This window comes from Cupressus sempervirens, chromosome 6, assembly GCF_028749045.1.
Source record: "Cupressus sempervirens isolate cs-2001-9-10 chromosome 6, ASM2874904v1, whole genome shotgun sequence".
NCBI lineage: Eukaryota > Viridiplantae > Streptophyta > Pinopsida > Cupressales > Cupressaceae > Cupressus > Cupressus sempervirens.
Genome location: NC_143123.1, coordinates 351,655,860 through 351,678,502, shown reverse-complemented (window position 1 = coordinate 351,678,502; position 22,643 = coordinate 351,655,860). Strand labels below are relative to the sequence as shown.

Here is a 22,643-nt window from a genome sequence, read left to right as displayed (position 1 = left end):
CTTAAAGATTGTGGAAATCCCATGAAGGATGAAAAGTCGATTCATCACATCTTGAAGAGGCTACTTTCAGAGTATGCTTCCTTTGTTTTGAGTTTTAATACTCACAGGTTGACCATGGGAACTGCTTACCAGAAGCCTACATTTGATGCATTCGCAGAGATGTTGATTGTTGAACAATCTCACTTGATGGATTTAGGACTTCTCACGACATCAAAGACCAAAGCCTTGGTGGCTAGTGATGAACACCAATCGAGTCAAGGAGGAAAAAGCAACAAGAAGAAGAAGCAATGGAAGCAGAAATCACAATTTGAGACACAACAATCCTCCTCACAGCAAGGCAATTCTTCTTCCAACAAGAAGGGAAGTAATGACAAGGACAAACTTTTTTGTGCATACTACAAAAAGCCAAATCATGATGAGCATCATTGCAAGACTAAAAGAATCAATGAGTTAGAAAATCTACTCAGGAAGAACAAGATTCAAGTGCTAGGTACTTCCAAGGATACAACTCCAACCTCTTCAAAGGGAAAAGGGAAAGCACATATGGCAAACTCAAGTTCTTCTTCGGAATGGGTACTCGACTCTGGTGCCTCCTATCATATGGGTTCTTCAAAGGGAGACTTTTCTTCATTGAAGCAGTCAAAGGTACCACACATCTTCGTGGGAGATGATACTAAAATGGAAGTTGAAGGGAAAGGACATGTGGAAATGGAAAATGGGGAACTCAAAGATGTTCTCTACGTTCCAAACCTTAGCTCCAATCTCCTATCAGTTTACAAAATTACTCACCTTGGAGATGGTCATAAAGTTGAGTTCCTTCCAAATTCAGTGATGGTGCGCAGTCTTAAAGATGATTCATTGGTTGTAGTGGGGAAAGTCAATCATGACAAAAGACTTTATTCCTTGTCCCACTTTGTGCCTAAGTCTCCTTCTCAAGCCTTGTTGACTCACTCTACTTCACACATCAACTTATGGCATGAGCAGTTTGGTCATCTTGCCTTCCGCTCTCTTCAGCAACTTTGCTCAGAACACATGGTCAAAGTTCTACCTAACATCAAATTTTCTAAGGGAGAGTGTTCATCATGTTTAGTGGATATGCATCTCAAGGAGAAGTATGATAAAAAGGGAAGTCTTCTAGAGCTCTAGTTGTTCTCCAGTTAGTTCACATGGTTTTAGCAGGACCCTTTGCAATGACTTTAGTCAACCAAGGCTGCTACATCCTCACATTTGTTGATGACTTTTCAAGATTCACATGGGTCTACTTCCTTCATCACAAGAATGAAATGGTTCATAAGCTTCAAGCCTTTAAGATTCACGTTGAACACAAATCATGGAAAGCCATCAAGGTTCTACAGGTGGACAATGAGAACAGATATGTGGACAAAAAACTTAGAGACTTTTGCAAACTTGAGGGAATTGATCTTCAGAATCCACCAGCATTCAGTCTGCACAAGACAGATGTTGCAACTATGAGGATTAGGACTCTCAAATCTCTGGCAAGTTGCATGATAAAAGCCAAGTCTGTTGATCCTACACTAGAAGTTGAAGCCATTAGTAGTGCTACTCACATGCTTAATAGGTCTCCTCATAATGCCTTAGACAGGAAGACTACTTTTGAGGTATGGTGGGGTAGAAAACCAGTTGTGAGTCACTTCAGGGTCTTCGGTGTCTAGCATGGGAAAACCTATCTTCTAGGGGTTGCAAGGCACCGACACCTAGGCCTTGTACTTTAATAGGATATAAAGACAATGTGAAGGCTTATAGACTTATGGATCCAGAGACTCATGAGATCTTTGTGAAGAAGGATGTTCACTTTGAGGAAAGTTCACCCAACTTATCCTCTACTCCTCTTCGCACATCATACACAGTGGAAACTGATATTGGCACCAACGATAGTGCTTCAACAGATTCAGACATGTGGGGTTCTATCAACAATTGCAGCAAGAGGTCACATCATGCTTATATTGCCACAGTGAAAGGTCCAACAAAGCATGGTACATCTTGTCTTCCAGCTCCAGTTTTAGTTGATGAACACACCGTAGACTTGGGAGACAACCTTGATGATATACATCTTCTCATTGATGAAGGTGATCCTTCTACAGTTGTTGCGAGGGCTCACTTTGACCCTCATGTCCATTCTCTACATGATCAATCTTCACAGATTGGCATGATTGTGGATCCTTATGAACAGCAATTGGAGGAGGTCTCTTTGTCAGTTGAGGAGACAAATGGTTCATTGGGATAGGTTCAACAGACATCCTTGCTAGATCTACATTCGTTCTTTTCAGCATAGTTGGAAGGGGTGAACATTAGTATCAACATAGGGATACTTGAGCAGGTTTCAGGGCCACCATACATCTTCAGGATTGTACCTTTGCCATTGTTTCTTCCAAAGGGGAGGAACATCATCTAGCATTCATGGACCAGCTTCTTCATTGGAGTGGCTTTCATTGACAGGCATTCTTCACTTGGGGGGGCGGGACTACATTGTCTCTCTTCCTTTTTTTCTTATGGGGGGACTTTTTCCTCTTATGAGGTTTTGTCTCTCTCCTTCACTTTTGTATATGCTGGATGTATGTCCTAATGGGGGGGTCTTGATTACTCCATCCATCCATGCATCCCTTTTCATCTCTTTATTTGGGGTAGGATTTTTTCCATGAGGTTTTCCCTCTTTCTCCGCTTTATGAGAGATTGCATTTTCATTATGTACATGGGTACCTAACATGGCCTAGTAGTCGGGACCCATCTTACATTTCATCCTAGTTTTCCTAAGCTTAAGGGTATTCCCCTAAGTTGCACTTAAGGGGGGGTGTTGGTGTAGATACATATTTACTATTTACACTTAAGTTTACTTAGGTCAATACATTATTTTATTATTTTGCATTATTTTATTATTTTATTTTGTGAGACACTTAGGAGTTTGCACACCTTTTTGAGTTGTCATGTTAACAACACAGAAGTACACAACTCTATTTCAACACATGGTGTCTACAACACTAGAGTTTGCACCATTCGCTAAGTTGTCATGTTGACAACACAGTTATTCGCACTCCTTTTTTAGCACATGTAGTCTGCAACACTGATTTGTGTGTTACACCCTTGTAGGCTTATCCTCACATCATTGCACTTACTTTCGTGCTTAATGGAGGATAACCCATATCTGGTGGACGTGTGCCTGGTTGTATGACTTATCATGTAGTTGATTCTGAAGCATTCTAGATGTATCTCAAAGGCCTTGATATATAGGCACTCCTAGTGTACTCTTATAAATGCATATTGAATGAATATATCATCATTCTGATCGTACTCTCACTTTCTAGTCTACAGTTGTGCTTATGTTTCAGTTCTTAGTTCCTGGGTGAATTTTGTCCTAAAGCAAATTCTTACATCTTTGAATATAGTTGTTTTCCAGTCTTCACATATTTTATTTGGCATCTATATCCTAGAAAGTCACGACTCTTCGTAATCATAATCCTTTTCGAAAAGTCACAACACAACATAATTACAACCCTTTTGAAGAGCCACAACATTTCATAATTACAACTTTTTTGAAAAGTCGCAACCATTAATAATTACAACCCTTTCAAAGAGTCACATCCTTTCATCATTTCAACCTTTTGAAAAAATTCCTTCCTTTTTTTCTTCTCATTCCTTTCCTCTTCCATTAATCCTTCTTTAATTCCTATCTTTTCCTGTTCTTTCTTCCTCTTTAAAATGAACTCTCCTCCCTTTAATATTTTTATTTGAAGGAGTCGCATTTCTTTGTTATATGTCTCTTGACTTTTCATTAGATTTTGTTAATGTATATTATTCTATATTATGTTATTTATTTATTTTGTGTTATTATTTAGTATTAAATCCTATTTAGAAAGATAGCATACTTTCTACAATATTCTCTCTTGTATTTATTGTTGTTTATTTATTCATTCATTATAATTTAATTATTTTAGACTATACACTAAATATTATTTTATGGATAATAGATTATATATATTTAATTATGTTATTATTTTTAATATTTTAATATATGATTTTATTATCACTATATTTAATAATATTGTATTATCTAATTATTATTGAAGTTCTATCTTAAAATGGGGCATGACATTTGCCAATAAATCATGCAAGTTTAGAATCACCTAATATCATCATTGTTTGATACTATTGATTATTATCCACAATAGATATCCACGAGACTTTGGTTGTTTGCTCTCTTGCCAGAGTATGGTGTTCACAGTGTTATTCCATCATCTAGAACACCTAATCATCGATATTCTTGTGGTTCCAAGAATCTGCTTGTTGCCATTGTTCACTACTAACATTTTTTGATATTAGCCACTTCCATAATATTGTTCGTGTTGGTAATTGATAATGCTTATTGACTGATGGGAATGATAATCAATTTGTTTGCAGCCTCTACTACCGATGACAGTGTATGGATTTGGTTTGTATCCATACCGATAGCAATATTATTGACTACTTCCCACATAGATCACTGCTTACTGTATATGTCAATGATATTGGCTATGTCCTGATTACTTCCTCCCATATGGAAGTCATTGATATAATTTAGATAACCAAATACTAATCTTATGTTTTTGTCATCATTAGGGGTATCCCTTCATATTGGTTTAGTGCTATGCAATTGGTAAATAAAATACAATCTTTAATTAAAATTTATTTAAATTGTATTTTTATTGTTCTAAATTTGGGGATATGAGACCATTGTAGTATGAATTGTAAGTAATAAGACAAAAACTTAGGAATCCCAAAGGGGACATGTCATTTCAGCTTCTGGAGAATGCAGTCTCTTCAAGGGAACTTCATCTTTAGGGTTGAAAAATGTCCTTAGGGTAATTTAAATATTTAAACATAATTGTTGGAGTGGACAATACTGCTGAATGGTATAATTTTGGTATAGAATTACAAATTATAGGATTGATGATCTATTTGAGTATAAGTATTCTATTGCCATGAAATTTCAAAAAAGGGGTATTAGTTTAGCCAATCTTAGAGGCATTAATTTAATGATTATCAAATGATGTTTTTTCTTTTAAGCTGCGAGATGTGTCATAAAGGAGATGCACACAAGACTTAGGAAAAAATGTGGAGATTTTATGGTGTTCTCTAGTTTCAAGATTCTCTCTCTCGTAGCTGAAACTTGTGAATATTGTAAAGTGAGTTGTCCATCTTGGCAGTGGACAAGAAAGCATCTGGTGGATATTGTGATGGATGTTCTTTTGGTGTATACATCCCTTCCTTGGGTCATGGCTCATGTTTGATTCACTATGCCTCGAGTGGGAATTTTTTTGATAATTGCAGGCCTCACAGATAGAGTGCTATAGAATAACGATAGAACGTATGTGGTGAATCAACTTGGGCTTATATGGGGCAAGTGAGTCAATCAATCTACTACCTATTGAATCTTATCAAGAATTCTTGGTTATGCTTGAATTGCATTCATGGTTTACATTCATTGTGAGGGAGAATTCTTTACAGGTTGGCGAAAGATTAGAGGGGTATCAATAGTTATCCAATGTATGTTGGGTGTCGTTCAAGGCTTCATTAACATCCCATCTTAGGTGCAAGATCTAAAATTTATTGTTTGGATCTTTTCGACTACTATTGGGTGATTGATAGAAAAACCATTTGAACCCATTTTTTGGTAGTTGCACCATATCCATGGAAGGCCATGGGGAATATTGTGTTGGTTGGGCACAAACTCTTGGTTCCTTCTACATAAGAAAACTTTTTCCAGACTGCTTAGATCTTGCGGTGGTTGAAGGTGGAGTCAAACATTTTGAAGCAAGGAATAGCTGATTCATTAAATTTTATTGCTTCAGACCCTTACTTGATAGAGACAAGTGATTTCAGTCTGAGACTTGACTATAGCCATGCATGAAAGAATACTATCTTTGTGCAAATATCACCATGCTCAACTATTCTCGGTTACTAATGAGATCATAAACATCTCCTTGCAAGTGGTAGTTTCATTGTTAACATTTAGTCAATAATATGTAATAGTGCTTCTCTCATTTATGAGAATAATAGCAACAACTATGAATTATGTCAAGTCTGCAACAAAGGTTAAATTTAAAGAGAGGTTAATGCCATTCAGACATGCCAATTATTTGTTTGTCACATTTTCATGAATTTTCTTGTAAGAGATTCTCAATATATTTGTCAAACAGTTCACCCCTGTTAAAACTTTGCTCAATATACAGTCATATTGATAATTTGGAAAAGAAAGGCAAACAAATTTGGAATCAGGTTTAGGGTGACTTCTTACAATCAAGTACACTAACACAAAGATGGATGGACTGGCGTTCCATATTTGTAGGCCAAGGGGTCAAATGATTTGGAGTAATGGGACCCTAATATGGTTGACTATGGCAGTAACTATGACATATATATGATGATTTTAGGATACTTTGATTCTAATAAAGTGTTTTTGTGTATAATCATAGATTCTTGATATTAATGCTTTGTTGTTAATTAATATTGTGATGTTGCTATCAGGGTTCAACTGTGTAGTTTTTGAGTCAAACTCACTGATCCATATTTCATGAGTTATGGCTCACAAGAACCCGTGTCTCATGAGAATAAATGGAACACTTTGCACTTGGTGCATTATGCTCACAGGGGTAATGCTTTAGGCCTTCTTGGGAGGTCATCCATCCTAGTATTGCTCCAACCCAAGCGTGGTTAACCTTATTTAGCTATTGCTTTTAAATTTTCATTTTTATATCTAAAGAGGTGCGATAAATCATAATATCAAAGTGACTTTGTATACTATGTTGTATTTTATTTCCTTGACCTATGGTATGTTTCTTTTCACAGGAAAACCATCTGAAAGCAGAATAGCTGTTGTAAGTCGAGATGAAAACAGGAACTGCACATTAGTTGAGGTATTTTATTCACTCTTTAATATCCTCTTGTACATTTCATATAATAGGCATTAACATGTCTCCAATGTTTCGAACCAAATGATTAATGATTGCATTGGACTGTATGCATGTGTGGTAGGACCAACCATTTGTTACAAACTATTTGGCAGCTATATAAAGAAATGAGAGTCCTGTCAACTGTGGTTTTTATTTCTTTTGATTTTGAAATAAAACATTACTGTTATTCTTGATGTTGTGAAACCATGTTAAAGGCAACTTGTAGGTTGTAAGTCACAAACCCACTGAACTTTGGTCCGGGATGACCTAATATCGATGTTGCACAAGTTTTCTGGTATGGATTTTTTGGGAGGCTACTTATTAGGGGATGACAGAGGACAGCTATTAGAAAAGTAAGGAAGATAAAAAAAAAAAAAAGATATTTCAAATATTTATACAATAACATTGATAGAACATTCATCATATACATCATGGAATCTTAACATATAGTGTAACACTTGAAACTAGATTTCATGTGAGAGTTGACAAACAGATTTACAAAAATTAATTTCTTTCATTGCCATTGCGCATATATATTATTTAAAAATTGTAACCAAATGCAGAAAGTGAAATATCCCCTCAAGATATTTGCTCCAGATTTTCCAATTGTTCTACATGAGTTTATATAATTACTGTCACATGCATCTGTAGCCCTTCCATTTAATTTAAATTTAAAGACTAGATATGCCAATATTATTGACATGGCAAATAATTTCACATGGCAAACAAGTAGGCTGCTTTAGAAGACATCCAACCAGCCCAAGAAGACGCTCGAGTAGCACAAGCAGCTCAAGCAGACATTATGCACTTCAATCCAATTTTCTATTACTTTGAGTAATCCTTTGAGATTTATATGACCTTGATCCTCAACCTTTGACATCAATTACATCTATCAACCTTTGACATCGATGACAACATATTCAACATCTTGTAACAACCTCTTTATCCCAGCCTTAGCTATCAAGTATGATATCATTGAAGTCAGTTACTATTTCATATTCAAGAGCATGAGAAGGCAGTTATAACGGCTATATTACATGTTCATATGAAAGAGGTTAATAGTTATAATCCGTTTAACTGAAATATCTTAACTAACCATTGAAGGAGTATTCGTTCAACAATATGATGATTATAATTGCCATCGTAACCAACTGTTACTTAATGGAAGATATATCTTTTCTACTAATAAAGATACACTACTTTTCATAATCACATGAATACAACTTCACAACTAAAGTACCAACGGCTATAAACTAATAATTGAAAGAAAAGTAACTGATTAACCATCTAACATATCTTCAACTTGTAATTGCAAATACAATAAAGTAAAATACCTGTTACTAGCAGATATTTGAATGCATATCATATCTCTATCTTATGCAAGTCTTGGCATTTGGTGAAGAGGAGAAGCATTGTTAAGGACTTAACCTCCCAACCGCGGACCCTTAAGTATCCCCCACACAATCTCAACTTAGAAAAGCCCTCCCTACCTTGGGATTTGGGTTGGGGTACCATTGTCCTGCCACTGAGCATCCTAGTGATAGAGTATCAACTCACCGCTTGACTAGACAACAAGACCTGTATAGAACACTATCATGAGCTGACACGGGCTTTTTTAAATGTTTCATATTATTTGCTTAAGTTACTGATGGTTATTTTCTTTAATCATGTAGGAATAAACCATAGCTATATGATTTCCATATCACACCCTTCATCTCGACCATGCTGGTCTTTTTGGATGATTCATCAGGTGGATGTATGAACAATTGTAATCACAGTCAATGAATCTGTTGAAGTGACTTTGGCATTATAAAGGAGTTCTGAATGTTAAAGCATTTATATGCACATCCAATACATCTGCCATTTTGGCGTTGGCATCACAAAAAGCTATCTGAATGTTTAAGCATCCATATGCACAACCAAAACATCTGCCTAATTGGCATTGGCAATGTAAATATCTAAGCACTTATATTTGCAGCCATTTTCTGCCCAATCTGGCCTATGGCATTACAGAAAGAAATTATAAGTCTTGCAAGTTTGTTCCTAACTTCACAAATGTGCTGCCACTTATCTCAGAGGGTATATTTCAGATACCCTTGTATAAGTCTTGTACTCTCAGATATTACTCCATGAAATAATTTTTTTGGAAAAGAGTGTTAATATGCATGTGCCATGGTTCTTGGCTCAATCTGGAGCATATTAACATTCTATGCAAGTGAAGATAGAAGAAGGAAACAAAACAAAACTTCAAATCCTTTTCAAATCATGGCTTCCACAATGATAGTGCTGCCTTCTTATTACAGGCTAAAACTTCAGTTCATAATATTAAATTAAAAAAGGCTTAAGAAGCAAGAAAATGTTCATGACCTGACTGTATGCTTCCTCTGTAAAGATCAAATAGTCTTGAGCAACGCTGGTATACAACCAAGGTGAAGTTTACAATCAAACATTGACGCTAGGTGCAAGAAATCTGACATCATCTAGCAGATGATTCTCAGGACAACCTGTCCAAGCAGTGAGTCCATTTGATATCACATAGCTTATGTGCAGCTGAAAATAGAGATGCAACCATAATGGTAGGAAGATGTGTAGCAAGATATTGAGGAAGGTATGTTGTAGAAAAACGTGAAGCAAATACAAGGAGAAATAGCACAGGTCGTATCTCAAATGAAAAACTCTAGATGGAATAAATTACACAAATGATCCAACGCATATTAGAGCCTTTCCTCACGGTTGCATGCCCAATTATGCAAGAAGTGTGAAGGTGGTGTAGAGTTACAATCAAGGCTATTGGTTCAAGTGGCAATAATATTTTAAAATGGTCAACTCATATAATAAAGTCCAATGGAAAATAATATAGAAGTAAGGCTGCTCAAGATACAAATACTAATAGTTAAAACTGTTGCCGAGGAAAGATATTAACTTATGCTATTTACCTTAGGATAATAATATTAGAACCTACCTATACTTGTGTACACGTGTACACACGTATATACATATGCGTGATATTTTTATCAATGTATCTAGAATATACATCTTGTATCAAGTGGTGTATATGTACCTCTTATTCTATTCATGCATACATACATATATGTGTACATATATATGTAAGCATATGTAGATACTATTGTACTATTGTATTAAGGCATGACAATATCACGAGGAGCTTGAGATCATCAAATTCATAAAGTAACACCTTTTAATTAAATGTTCAATGATCTTCTTTAATAATGCATATTTATTGACTCAGAAGCCTATGGAAGTCCCTAGTATACTCTTGCTTGCCTAGCCGTTTACCCCTTAACCTCAGTGGTTAAATTTCATCCTGTCAGCTCATAGATGAAGTGGTGTCCCTTGCTCAATTCCTCTCTGGCAATGCTTTCCTCCCCTTCAACATGCTCTTGCAAGAAAAGGAATTCTCCACGACAATATCATATTCTTTATAGTAATCATAATTACTATAACAAGTTATTGTTCATTAAAAAATATCATAACAAATAATAACATTTCACTTCCCATGAACTTATAATGAATAACCAACTTTCCAAGATTTCAAAATAACGTCCTATTGGTTAATTAACATGTCATCTTCACTTGGAATTGTGATGATTGACCATCTTACCATTTCACATGATCATAACTAATTTCACCTATCAACTGCCTTCACGTGAAAACTCAACATCTATATGAACAATTTTAAATTAGGCAAAAATTGGTATGTAACACATCTATCATCATATCTTATGACCCATACAACATTTTAGATGAAAGAGAAAATATAATTGCAAAATTGTTAAATTTAAATTTCAAAAAAATATTAATAGTTGAATGGCATAGAGTAAATGCCATTGCAAGGAATAAAAGTAATTTACAAGCTAAGAACATCAATAATTAACAAGTGAATTGTTTAGCAAAAAAATTAGCAATTTCATTGTGGACCATCAATCAGTGTGTTGGATGATTTGTTTCACACTTCTCCCTTAGTTTTGCTTGCCTCTTGCTATCAACTTGTATGAGCACTTCCTCATCTTTTGAAGAGTTTTGCCAATGAAACCACGACAAGAGCCAAGCAAATGATTGAAATATCCCTTCTCTGTTTGAATCAATAAAACTCAAATCTCAACTGACTTTTTGTCAAACAGTTTGCATACAATCTGAATGTTAACTGTTGCTGCTGTGGTTGTACCTTCTCACTGATTAATATTAAAATGAAATAGCTACCCTACACATTTATTAACTGGCTACAAGAAACTTGCAAAGATAATGACTCCAGCTGGTAGCTTTATTGAAATATATAGCCTTGACTTTCAATCAGTAACAAAAGCTTTGTGTCTGATTTATATGAATCATGAGGGGCATAATGCAGTACTCATATAAGATGCTATCTACATTCAACAACTTGTTTCTAAAGACTGTTGCTATAAAGATACGCACCTATTTTCACCAATAGCTACTGTTGTGCCCAAAAATATGAGGTGCTGATTGCTTCCGCAACTTGTCACTGTCAAATCTGCCACTCACTGTATGTGTTTAGTTCCCAGGGCTGCTCATACTGTACTGCCATTCATCCGTATCAACTCTGGTTTTGCAGAAAACACACACGGGATTCAGGAAACTTCACGTCCAACTAGGCAAAGTCGCAGTTATGTGACCATTAACCTCTTGCATAATTCTGGTAGTATTCACTCTTCACCACCACTCACTGTCACGCTGCTTGAGGAAGGTTTGACTTCTCTGTCTGTCGTCCCAACGTCTATCTAATATACTGGAAGCCATACACCAAGATTCAGCCCAGACAACATTCACTTTGGATGACCATATAATGCTATCTGCCGTACACCTCAGAAAACTCCATACTGCCTTCCAGTTATATAAATCATCCACACTAATGCTGCTAATTGAATAATATAGAAACTATGCACCAATGCTGTCAACTAATTATTATCAATTTAGGAACCGATGGTGTATTACTATCTGCACTTTCATACCTGTCGTCTAAGCCTCCATTAACGAACTGGGATTCTGCACTTTTCCAGTCGTCTAAAACTCCAGCTTTCTATCAACCTACCAAATCTTCAATCGAACTTGAGTTCTAATAATGCAATGGGAGATGCTAGGTTTGCATCTAGCCTCACTATTCCTCATTAAGGGGTTTTTTCATTAGGAAGTATCCATTCACAATAAGCAACCTGTTGGATTTGTATAATAACATATATTCATTATCCCAATCCCAATGCAAATGCCTTCCTTTATAGCTTCGAAATGAGGAGAGGTACGAACAACTTAGCAATGTGGGATAAAAGACTATTTTGTCTTTTAGTCACTTAAGTCATTTTGTCATAAAGTGACTTTATAGGTTTATAATAATATTAAAATATTTAAATAAATCACTCAACTCACTTGAAGTTTAATATCTCTTGAAATACTTGTCTGATTGTAATAACCCCAACAGGTTATAACTTCTTCAAACACCAAATTCTTTTATAAATCAGTTGTTTGACATTTTGTCAAACATTTTGCAAGCAAGAGATATATTGCATATGTAAATTCTGATTGCTTTCTAAATGCCAAACTTTAATAAATATGCTTCTAGAGAACACACCAAACAACTAACAATGAAGATGCAATTGTTTTTTAATAAAATTGATTACAAATAGGAAAATATGCATCTATATCAATAAGACATTAGGGCCACAAATTCTGATATAAATCAGATTACAATAGAGTTTACAAATCCTACTAATGCCCTAAATATCCAATGCAAAATGTCATAAATAAAAACTTGGAATTGCTCCAAAAACATGAATTTTTCATTAGCAAATCATTGTAGCAAATTCCTAACTTATTTCTTACTCCACAAAGCTAACCCTAGGCCACAAATTCGGCACAATGAAAAGACTGATCTGTCTTTTTCAATAGTTGCAACCCTTCGGAAGATATTTCACCACTTCCATTATGCAAATCAATGGGAGTGTTCGTTCCCAATGATCAATTGTTTTTTAATAAATATGCTTCTAGAGAACACACCTCATCTTTGAGCCCTTTCCAAGAAAAACGCTCACAAATCTGCCAGTAAGTTTTGTAAAAACCTGGATGTCCTACCATAGGTGAGTCATGATAAACTCTCAACACCATCCTCTTCACCTTTGACTTTGGCACCAAATAAATGCGCCCTTTGTAAATGACGATCTCATTCACAAGGGTGAAATCACTATTATGGATTGATTCATCTATGAATCCTGATGCCCATGTATCCTTTGTGTAGAGTGGAAATATCACTCAAGTTTCACAGATATAGAGATATGCCAATCCCATAAAATAGTTCAATTGATACATATGAATTAAAACCCAACATATACCATTCATACCACAACACCAATAGGCAAGGAAATGAATTCTTTATTAATACCAAAAATCAACAGGAGTACATTACCAATGTTCGAGATATTTATAGAAGGGTCAGTTAGTTAGAAACCAACTGACGCATTTTCTCACCACCTAACTACCTAACCTGACTAGCTTTAACAAGTACTAAACATAATAGTTATTTTATTTCAACTACACTTTGCATACTCTGCAGGGATCAAATGTCTCCAATCCTCTGATATATCAGTCATCATGCTCAAGTGGGGTCTTCGTGACAAGGCATCTGCTACTACATTCTGTGTCCCCTTGAAATAGGTAATATCAAAATCATATGCCTGTAATTTACTTACCCCATTTCTGTTGCTTGTCATTAAGATCTTGTTGCCCCAGGAAATGTTTCAAGCTATTGTGGTTGGTTTTTATGCTAAATTTGCTACCCACTAAATACTGCTTGAATTTGGCCAAAGCATGCATTATGGAAAATATTTCCTTATCATAAACGCTGAAGCTCCTCTCAGGCCTCTTGACCTTCCTACTCTCATAAGCAATTGGGTGCTTGTCTTGCATAAGCACAACTCCAACACCTTCACCAGATGCATCATAGTGCAACTCAAAAGGTTTGCTAAAATCTGGTAATGCTAGCACTGGACAAGAAGTCATCAACTCCTTGAATTTATCAAAACAGTCCTAGGCCTCAAGAGTCCATATGAAAGCCATGCCTAGAATATCTACTAACATACTTCTTGTAGAACCCACACAACCCCAAAAATCCTCTCAACTATGTCAGGTTCATTGGAGTAGGCCACTCAATAATAACACAAATCTTTTTAGGATCCATGTGTACTCCCTGAGCAATGATAATGTGACCCAGATATAATAACTTTGATAATCCCAAATCACATTCGGACTCCTTTGCATACAAGGACTCCCAGCTCATAATGCTCAACATAGTGTCTAGGTGCCGCACATGCTCATCGCATGTCCTACTATACACCAGGATGTCATCAAAGAAGGTTAATACAAATTTCCTCACCTGATGTTGAAAAACCCTGTTCATTGTGGACTAAAAAGTAGCTAGAGCATTAGTGAGCCCAAATGAGATAACCACAAACTCAAAATGGCTAGAATGACATTTAAATGCCATCTCTATATCCTGCTCTTTGACTCGGATCTGATGATAGCCCGATCTCAAATCAATTTTGGAGAAGAAACATGCTCTATGTAGCTCATCTAATAACTTATGAATCTGTGGGATGGGGTATCAATTTTGATAGTCTTCTTGTTCAGGACCCTGTAATCTATGCACATCCTAAGAGTTTCATCCTTCTTCACCAAAACCATAGAAGAAGCGAAAGGCGACTTATTTGGTTGAATGTGCCCCATAGCAAGTAGTTCCTTGATGGTTTTCTCGATCTCATCCTTCAATCTCTTTGGATTCCTGTAGGGTGTGATCATGATGGGTTTAGCACCTTCTAACTCAATAATATGCTCAATACCTCTATTTGGCGGTCGACCTGCTGGTATTTCACTGAAAACCTTGTAGTGCTTGATTCTCAGTTCCTGTATGTTTGGGTGATATTCTAATTTTTACTGCACTTGTGATGGCATTAAAGTGCAACAAGCTGCCCACTCAACCTGGTCATGTCTCAACAAGCTCTCCATGCGTCTGCAAGACATCATCCTAAGCCCGCCATCATGAATGGCCTTAAGTATATGGGTCTCCACCTTTGACTGAAACTTCATCTCCATATCTCTCAATTTGAGAGTGAACTCCCCTATGTCATGTAACTAAGTCATACCCAAGACCAAATCAATATCACTCATTTTAACAACATAAAAATCTGCTTTGAAATCGAAATTGTTGATCTTTCGGGGCAGACCTGTAATCTTCCTGTCACATTTGAGTATGTAGCCATCAGCTACACTCACTCTCAGACCCTCAAATTGCTCTGTCTGTATCCCACGCCTCTCAATCAATCTGGAATCAATAAAATTGTGAGTAGCACTTGTATCATTCAAAGTAATAACTTGCTGACCAGCCAATACCCCTCTCATCCTGAATGATCCCTTTTGTTGTACACTAGCGAGACAGGCCTCCTGAAGTCTATCCTCAGTCTTCTGATAACCTATATCATCTGTGCCTTCCTTTTCTTCAATCAATTCCTCATTTTTAGATTGCTGGTTTGAATTTTCAAAATCAAAATCTTCATAATATACCCACATAACCTTGTTCGCTTTCCCTTTTCGTCTCAAAGGACAGTCATGGTTCATGTCATAGGGTCCTTTGTAATAAAATCAAAGTTTTTTCTTCCTTAAATCATTCAATGTCTCTCTATCCAAAGGAGCAAATGATTTATCTTTATCTCAACCTTTGTTTCTTTCGTGTCATGTTTCTTGAAGAATGGTTTGTCTTTGCTACATGGTGCACCCTTTTATTGAAATTTATTTACTGGGGCTGCTTGTTCCATATTTCTAGCCTTCTTAATTGCTTCTTGCAAATTGAATGTATCAAAGGCTTTTACCTGACCCTTCAGTGGTTCGGATAATCCCTCAATGAACAAAACAATCAATCTCCTATCTGATATATCTGGCACCATAATGTATAGCCTCTGAAAATCACTAATGAAATACTCCAATCCGCTTGTCTATCTCAACTGGGCTAACTCCCTGAAGTAAACTTCTGGATCCTTCTTATCAAACCTCTCTACCAACCTGTCTACGAAGTCCTGATATGAAGTGACTTGGTTATGCTGAAGGGTAACCGCCCCATGGTACCACCAATCATGTGCAGCTCCCTCTAAATGTAACGTGGCATATTTTATTGCCTCCACTTCTGTCATACTTCTTAGTGCTAAGAAGGTATCAAGCTTGTGAATCCAAGCTTGCGCTGTCATTTTGCCACTCCCATCAAATGTAGTCAAGAAAAGCTTCCTTATAGTCCACTTTAATTCATTATCCTCGCCACGAGGTCTCCTATTCTATTTGACTACACAGTAGTGTTCTCTTCTTTGGTTCACAAACCTCACAAAACTCATTCTCTCCCGTACCTGTGGTGTCAGTAATTCCCATTTACCATTAGCAGCTATAAGGATATCTACAAATGTCCCATCCTCAACTTCCTTTGATGGCTCCTGTACTGGTTCCTCTCTAACAAAGGAAGGACGTGTAGGCCTCTGTCTGCTGTTCTGGAATGAGTTCTATGAGCTCTAGGCGATCCCACTGCACTCCTGTTATCCCCTTGATCCTGATTCCGTCTGTCTAGTGGGTTCGTACGCTCAACCATGGTAGTGAGTGCCAGCAAAGCCTGAGCCATTTGCTCTTGTCTTGCAGCTATTGCTCTGAAAAATTCCCTTGTTTCTTGATCCTCATTCCTATTGTCTCTTGGTGGGCTATGCTCTTGCTTGTCACCCATGTTGTCTAGCTACTTGTCAAAATCTTGTTTTCTGTCAAACAAAGCTTGCCTACGAGTGGAAAATCTGTGAGAGCCAACCCCAAGTGGCTGCATGTGATCGCTAAACCCTCAGAATGGTAGGATTTAACTTTGATACCAATGTAATAACCTCAATAGGTTATAAGTTCTTCAAACACCAAATTCTTTTATACTTCAGTTGTTTCACATTTTGTCAAACATTTTGCAAGCAAGAGATATATTGCATGTGTAAATTTTGATTGCTTTCTAAATGGCAAACTTTAATAAATATGCTTCCAGAGAACACATCAAACAACTAACAATGAAGATGCAATTGTTTTTGAATAACACTGATTACAAATAGGAAAATATGCTTCTACATCAATAAGACATTAGGGCCACAAATTCTGATATAAATCAGATTACAATAGAGTTTACAAACCCTGCTAATGCTTGAAATATCTAATGCAAAATGTAGTAGATAAAAATCTGGAATTGCTCCAAAAACATGAATTTTCTTGTAGTAAATCACTGTAGAAAATTCCTAATTTATTTCTTATTCCACAAAGCTCACCCTAGGCCACAAATTCGATACAATGAAAAGACTGATTTGTCTTCTCCAATAGTTGCAACCTTTTGGAAGATATTTCACCATCTCAATTATGCAAATCAATGGGAGTGTTCGTTCCCAATGATCAATATAACAATTGCAGAAACCCTTGGCTCCACAAGCTATCTGGAAGAGTAGATGGCAACACATTCGATGCTCAACAATGAGGCTGACCTCCCTATTTATTCTTTTCCTTTACCCTTCTAGAAAGAAATAAAATATTATTTAATTGCACTCTCTAGAAGCTTCCCCCTTTCCAATAATTAGTTGTACTTCTAGAAAATGACCTCTCTAGAAGCTTCCCCCTTTCCAATTCAATATTTAGTTGTGCTTCTAGAAAATTAAATTAATTAAATATCACCTTTTAATTTAAATTTATTTAATGATTTTATAAGAAATTAATTTAATCAATTTCTCCTTATTTCTCCACTTAGCCTTGGGAGAATGTAAAGGCTTAGAACTCCACTAAGATGCTAAAAAGATGGGGATATTACACTGATTGTCATGCCATCTGAAATAGGAAGCTCTCCTCATAATTCCCCATGTGACCAATACACTTTTTGAAAATAGAAAGGGTCCATCTTTATTACCTGTGACTTGCTATACATAGTAAGTATGGCAAATAGAGTCCAAAAGATATTGAATGAAGGCCAAATCCATAAATCCCTAAATGTTGGAGACGAATCAATTCTCAGAAAACCCTCTTACCATTCTTATTAGCCTATGAGGATCCAATATTAGGCTAATCCCTGAAATTCTGATGCTGGCAACAAATGGGGACATTACAATGAACATGTAAAGTGTAATGAACACCACCAATTCTAACTTTAATAAACCATTAACTTTTTCACTTTTAGATGTTTGACATTTTGTCAAACACTTTGCATGCAAGTTGTATCTTGCTGTATTTTATTTTCAGTTTTTGTTTGCTTGTTTGGAATGGTTGTAAATGATGTTAGAATGCTTGCAAAATTTTACCAAGAAGTCTAGGCAAATATCTAAGTTACAATGCAATCCCTTTTTATCCTTTCAAATATGTTTTCTTTATGTATAATGTGCATCTACAACTAATAGGCTTTTTCTCTAACACTTGGTGTGCAATCTAATTAACTGATTAGAGCAGTTCAGTTATTGCACCAACAACCAACTTTATTTAGTATGCAAGATTTACAATGTTCACAATGCCAAAATAACAATGATGCACACACTTAATCAAATAATTGAACCTGGAGATGGCAATTTGCAGCAGTACAACATTAAATGCCAACTCTACAATTGAAATACCCATGCCTAGCAAGTGGATGCAAGAATCTGCAGTTGAATGCTGGTGTGATGAAGATATTGCTGCCTCTTAATGTATAATTGCAGGCCCCCAAATATATATAGGTGCAGCAGCAATGTAACACCAATATTGGCACATAAAGGAGGGTTACAAATACCTAAAGAATAATACCCAGCTATATGCAGTTGGCTGCAGAAATTCAATGCCTAACAACAGTAATGATAAACGTCCAACAATATAGAATATAGCAGCAGTATTGACGCCAAGATAATAGAGATCCACCTGTTTTGCAGATTAATAACCACCAATCTTCAACACATAATAATGGCCTTCCAAGACACAGTGAGCATTGTAAAGGAAGATGTTGAAATAATTTCCAGAATTTAACTACTTCACCTCAACAAACACTTCACTGCTCAGCCACAGTAGCAACAATATGAGAAGACACTAAGAAACTCAGTCCAAATCCGTTATACTTCAGCAAAGGAGTGAAATTCACAAACTTCAAAAGCCTTCACAAGAGACAAATCAAAAGCAATAGACATTTGGATGATCAATTGTCATAATGAGAACCATATTTATAATCTCCATTGTGCAACTTAGCTTCAACTACACACCTTTCACTTAAAGGCCTTTCTGCTTTATGCTTAGGCATATAATATAATTAATTAATTTCCTTTCTGCTCCAAAAAATGATCTTTTAAACCATATCATGAAATTCTGACACACGAGATCATTGTTTCTTGTGCCCAAGATTTAAAACTTTTCAACCCAATTCCAATCAGCTATGACACTATGGTAGCTATAGAATACCAACAAAAACAACAATCTCAACATATTTAGTTGAATAATAATAATAATTCATTCATCTTGTGAAGATTACTGAAGAAGCATCAGAATTGAAATCTGAAAACAAAGGAGTGATCCTAATGAAGAAAAATAATGAATGAATCTAACAAGGTTACTTATGAAAATAGATGCTCCCTCCAATATTTCTGGAGCCCAAACTAGAAGCCATAAATAAAAACTGAGAGCATCATTCAACTCCTCTAACTCAACTGAGCTCATTGGAACAAACTTTTCACATAAAATAAATAGTAAGTCCCTCAAAATGGAGCCACAACTTACCATAGGCCATTGGAAAGCCAAATAATTGTGCAACTGAGACCCTCGAATCCCACTGTCAGATCATGAGGGTCATGATGATGAACTGACTAAGCCAACTGTAGGATCCTGCTAAAATGGGGGCATTACATAAAGGTTTTCTCACTATTGTAAATTTCCTGATATTCATTTCCAATGTCTATTCAACTTTTGTTACAATTTTTCAATGATAAGCACCCACAACAAATGTTCAAATGGCTAAAAGTATCTTTCATGCATAGATCCGAGCAGACAAATTCTTTCTCTCAATTCTCTTCTGAATTAATTCCAGATGCAAATTCAAGGTGCTTGGGATGCTACAATTCGCCTGATGTAAGCCTTCCAACATGTTTGATGTCTTACCATTTGTGTGGAATTCAGCTATTATGTTCTCTGCATTGTTAACTGTCAATTTTTATGCATTGACACTGCAAACTGATGGATAGTCTTGTTGAGTAACATGGATCATTTGTGCAAATGTACTAACATTGCCAATGTTATTGATTTGTTCCAAATGTAGACTTGGATTTCATATAAATATGAGAGAAGGAAATATGTCTCTAAAGTTTAATCATCATTTGATATATATATATATATATATATATATATATATATATATATATAATGTATATATGTATTGTTTATAAGATAATATATATTATATTATATACTATAATTTATTAAATAATCTATATTATTATTAGATGAATGTGTATATATAGGAAATGATGATTTACCAATAACAATAATGTATATTGAATCAATCTGACTAAAGCAACAACTTTAACGCTCCCTCTTAGCAAGGGAGGATTTGTAGAACATATTATGTTCTCAAGTATATGAAGAGATATCATCTCAGTATGATACTCAATTCACTTATAAGGCCAATTTTCTCAACACTCCCTCTTTAGCAAAAAGAGAATTGAAGCAATTTTAATACAAGATTTGAACACCACTTTAAATGTGGTCTATGAAAGATTTAAGTTATAGTGTCTGGCAAGATCTGGCCCGAAGAACCTTAATAATTGATTTTCATGGTGTCTGGCAAAATTCAAACTGAAGAGCCATGATGAGTTGATTATCAAGGTGTCCGGCAAAATCCGGCCCAAAGAACCATGATAAGTTGGTTATCAAGGTGTCCGACAAAATCTAGCCGACGATCCATGATAATGCTTGCTCTAACACATTTTTGTGTTAGGAGATGGATCAACTATTGATAAAGTCGTCACATTACAATAGTAACCTCACACATATGAAGGATCGTCACCTTTCATAACACACAATTGCAAAACTTTAATCTTTATGTGACAACTTAGTGAAGTTTGTTATGATACATTCGTTATAATGACTTCAGCACTCTGGGACAACAACTTAATGAAGTTTGTCACAATAATAGGTCTACCATTTATAAGATTGCCATCTTACAATGATTACTTTCTGTTTATAATTGTCAATGAAAGATTGTCATCTTCATTACATATCATATGTAAAATAGTAACCACCATGAACCAAGTCAGAGGGTGGTACAAAGGCTTTCACCTTAATTCTCCCTTACAAAGAAGAATGCATTACAAGGAATTTCACTTAGAACTTCTCCTCATAGAGAAGATATTATTTACAAAGAATTGCACTTCAAAATTCTCCCTTTGAACAATGATCCTAGGAAGTCAGGTCTAGTAGTTACTCCCTTAGAGACTATCTTCACCTAAGGATGTCTATGGAACTCCATCTGAATCTGTTTTTAATCTTCTGACTTTCTGGTAACAAGTTGTTACTTCCTCATGATGTAAACATGAGTAGGCCCGTTTTAAAATCATGCAGTCACACCATGTATTTTTAGACCCCCTCTGAATATCAACCTTCTGAACTCTTATATTGCCTTTGAAGAAGTGCTAGACTCCCTCTTAATCATGACCAAGAATATTTGCTTTCAAGAGCCTTACTTTGTCCAGTCTGATCATCAAATGATTAATGAATTTTAGATCACAACTTCTTTTGAGCTACTATCATAAGATTGAGTTTACACAATATTTTGGTAGGATGTGTAAAGTACCAACCTTGCTTTCTTGCAAGAACATCCTTAGAAAAAGGAAAAGATCAAGGCAAATAACTCTTTTAGTATGTATAGAATTACAAATAGGAGAGAGACTACAATAAGTAGATGAATGTAAAAGAGAAGAATAATTATCTTTATCTACACATCCTTGATACAAGCTACTTTAATGAAAGCCCATATGCATCAAATAAAGTGATGATTCAGATTTGAAATTCTGATGATGCCCCTTTCCTGACATCTCCCCCTTTTAAAGATGGTTTAAGTGGGAATGAAACATTGATTATTATTATTCCCCCTACAATGTATAATTTCCACTCATTTCATTTTATGGTCGGAAAATTTCTACCAATTTGCTTTAGGAGTAAGCTTGTAATCTATTTGTGATGTCATTGTATATGCACCCTATTGACAAAACGTTGTTCAACTGAATCACATATTTCCTATCTTAGCTACCACTGTGATGACCCCTCTTCTTAGTAAATTTTCTCTCAAATGGTGGGCCCATAGTGCCTATTCATTTAGAGGATGGGAAAGTATGTAGGACATATATGTGCGCATGCATCATCAGTACAAGAAGTTTTCAAGGCTGATAATGAGTGAAGGATGATAGATAAATCTGTACAAATGGCATGTTATACACCTTGCAATAAAATATACCAAGTCATCGATGAAGAATCCATGTGCCATTGGGAGTTGATTCAAAAGCCATTCTGCATACAAAGATGATAATAAAACCATGACTATAGCGGCAAAGATGTCATCCATGATCACATCTGTTATTTGAAAAGAATAACTTAGAGATCAGTGATATATAGGAAGCCACAAAAGACAGA

General features: G+C 35.8%; 1 protein-coding gene across 10 annotated transcripts in view; it reads left to right on the top strand.

Annotated features, from left to right (window-relative positions):
* LOC149552570 (Pseudouridine synthase family protein) overlaps positions 1-22,643 on the top strand; it is a 249,888-nt gene that overhangs the window by 132,893 nt on the left and 94,352 nt on the right. For all 10 annotated transcript variants that reach the window (XR_016352956.1, XR_016352955.1, XR_016352957.1 and 7 more), the window contains one exon: positions 6,841-6,908. Coding sequence is in view for 6 of the 10 variants with exons in the window: in XM_089788168.1 (XP_089644294.1) it covers positions 6,841-6,908 (68 nt within the window). In the remaining 4 variants the exon portion in view is untranslated. The remainder of the gene's footprint in view (positions 1-6,840; positions 6,909-22,643) is intronic.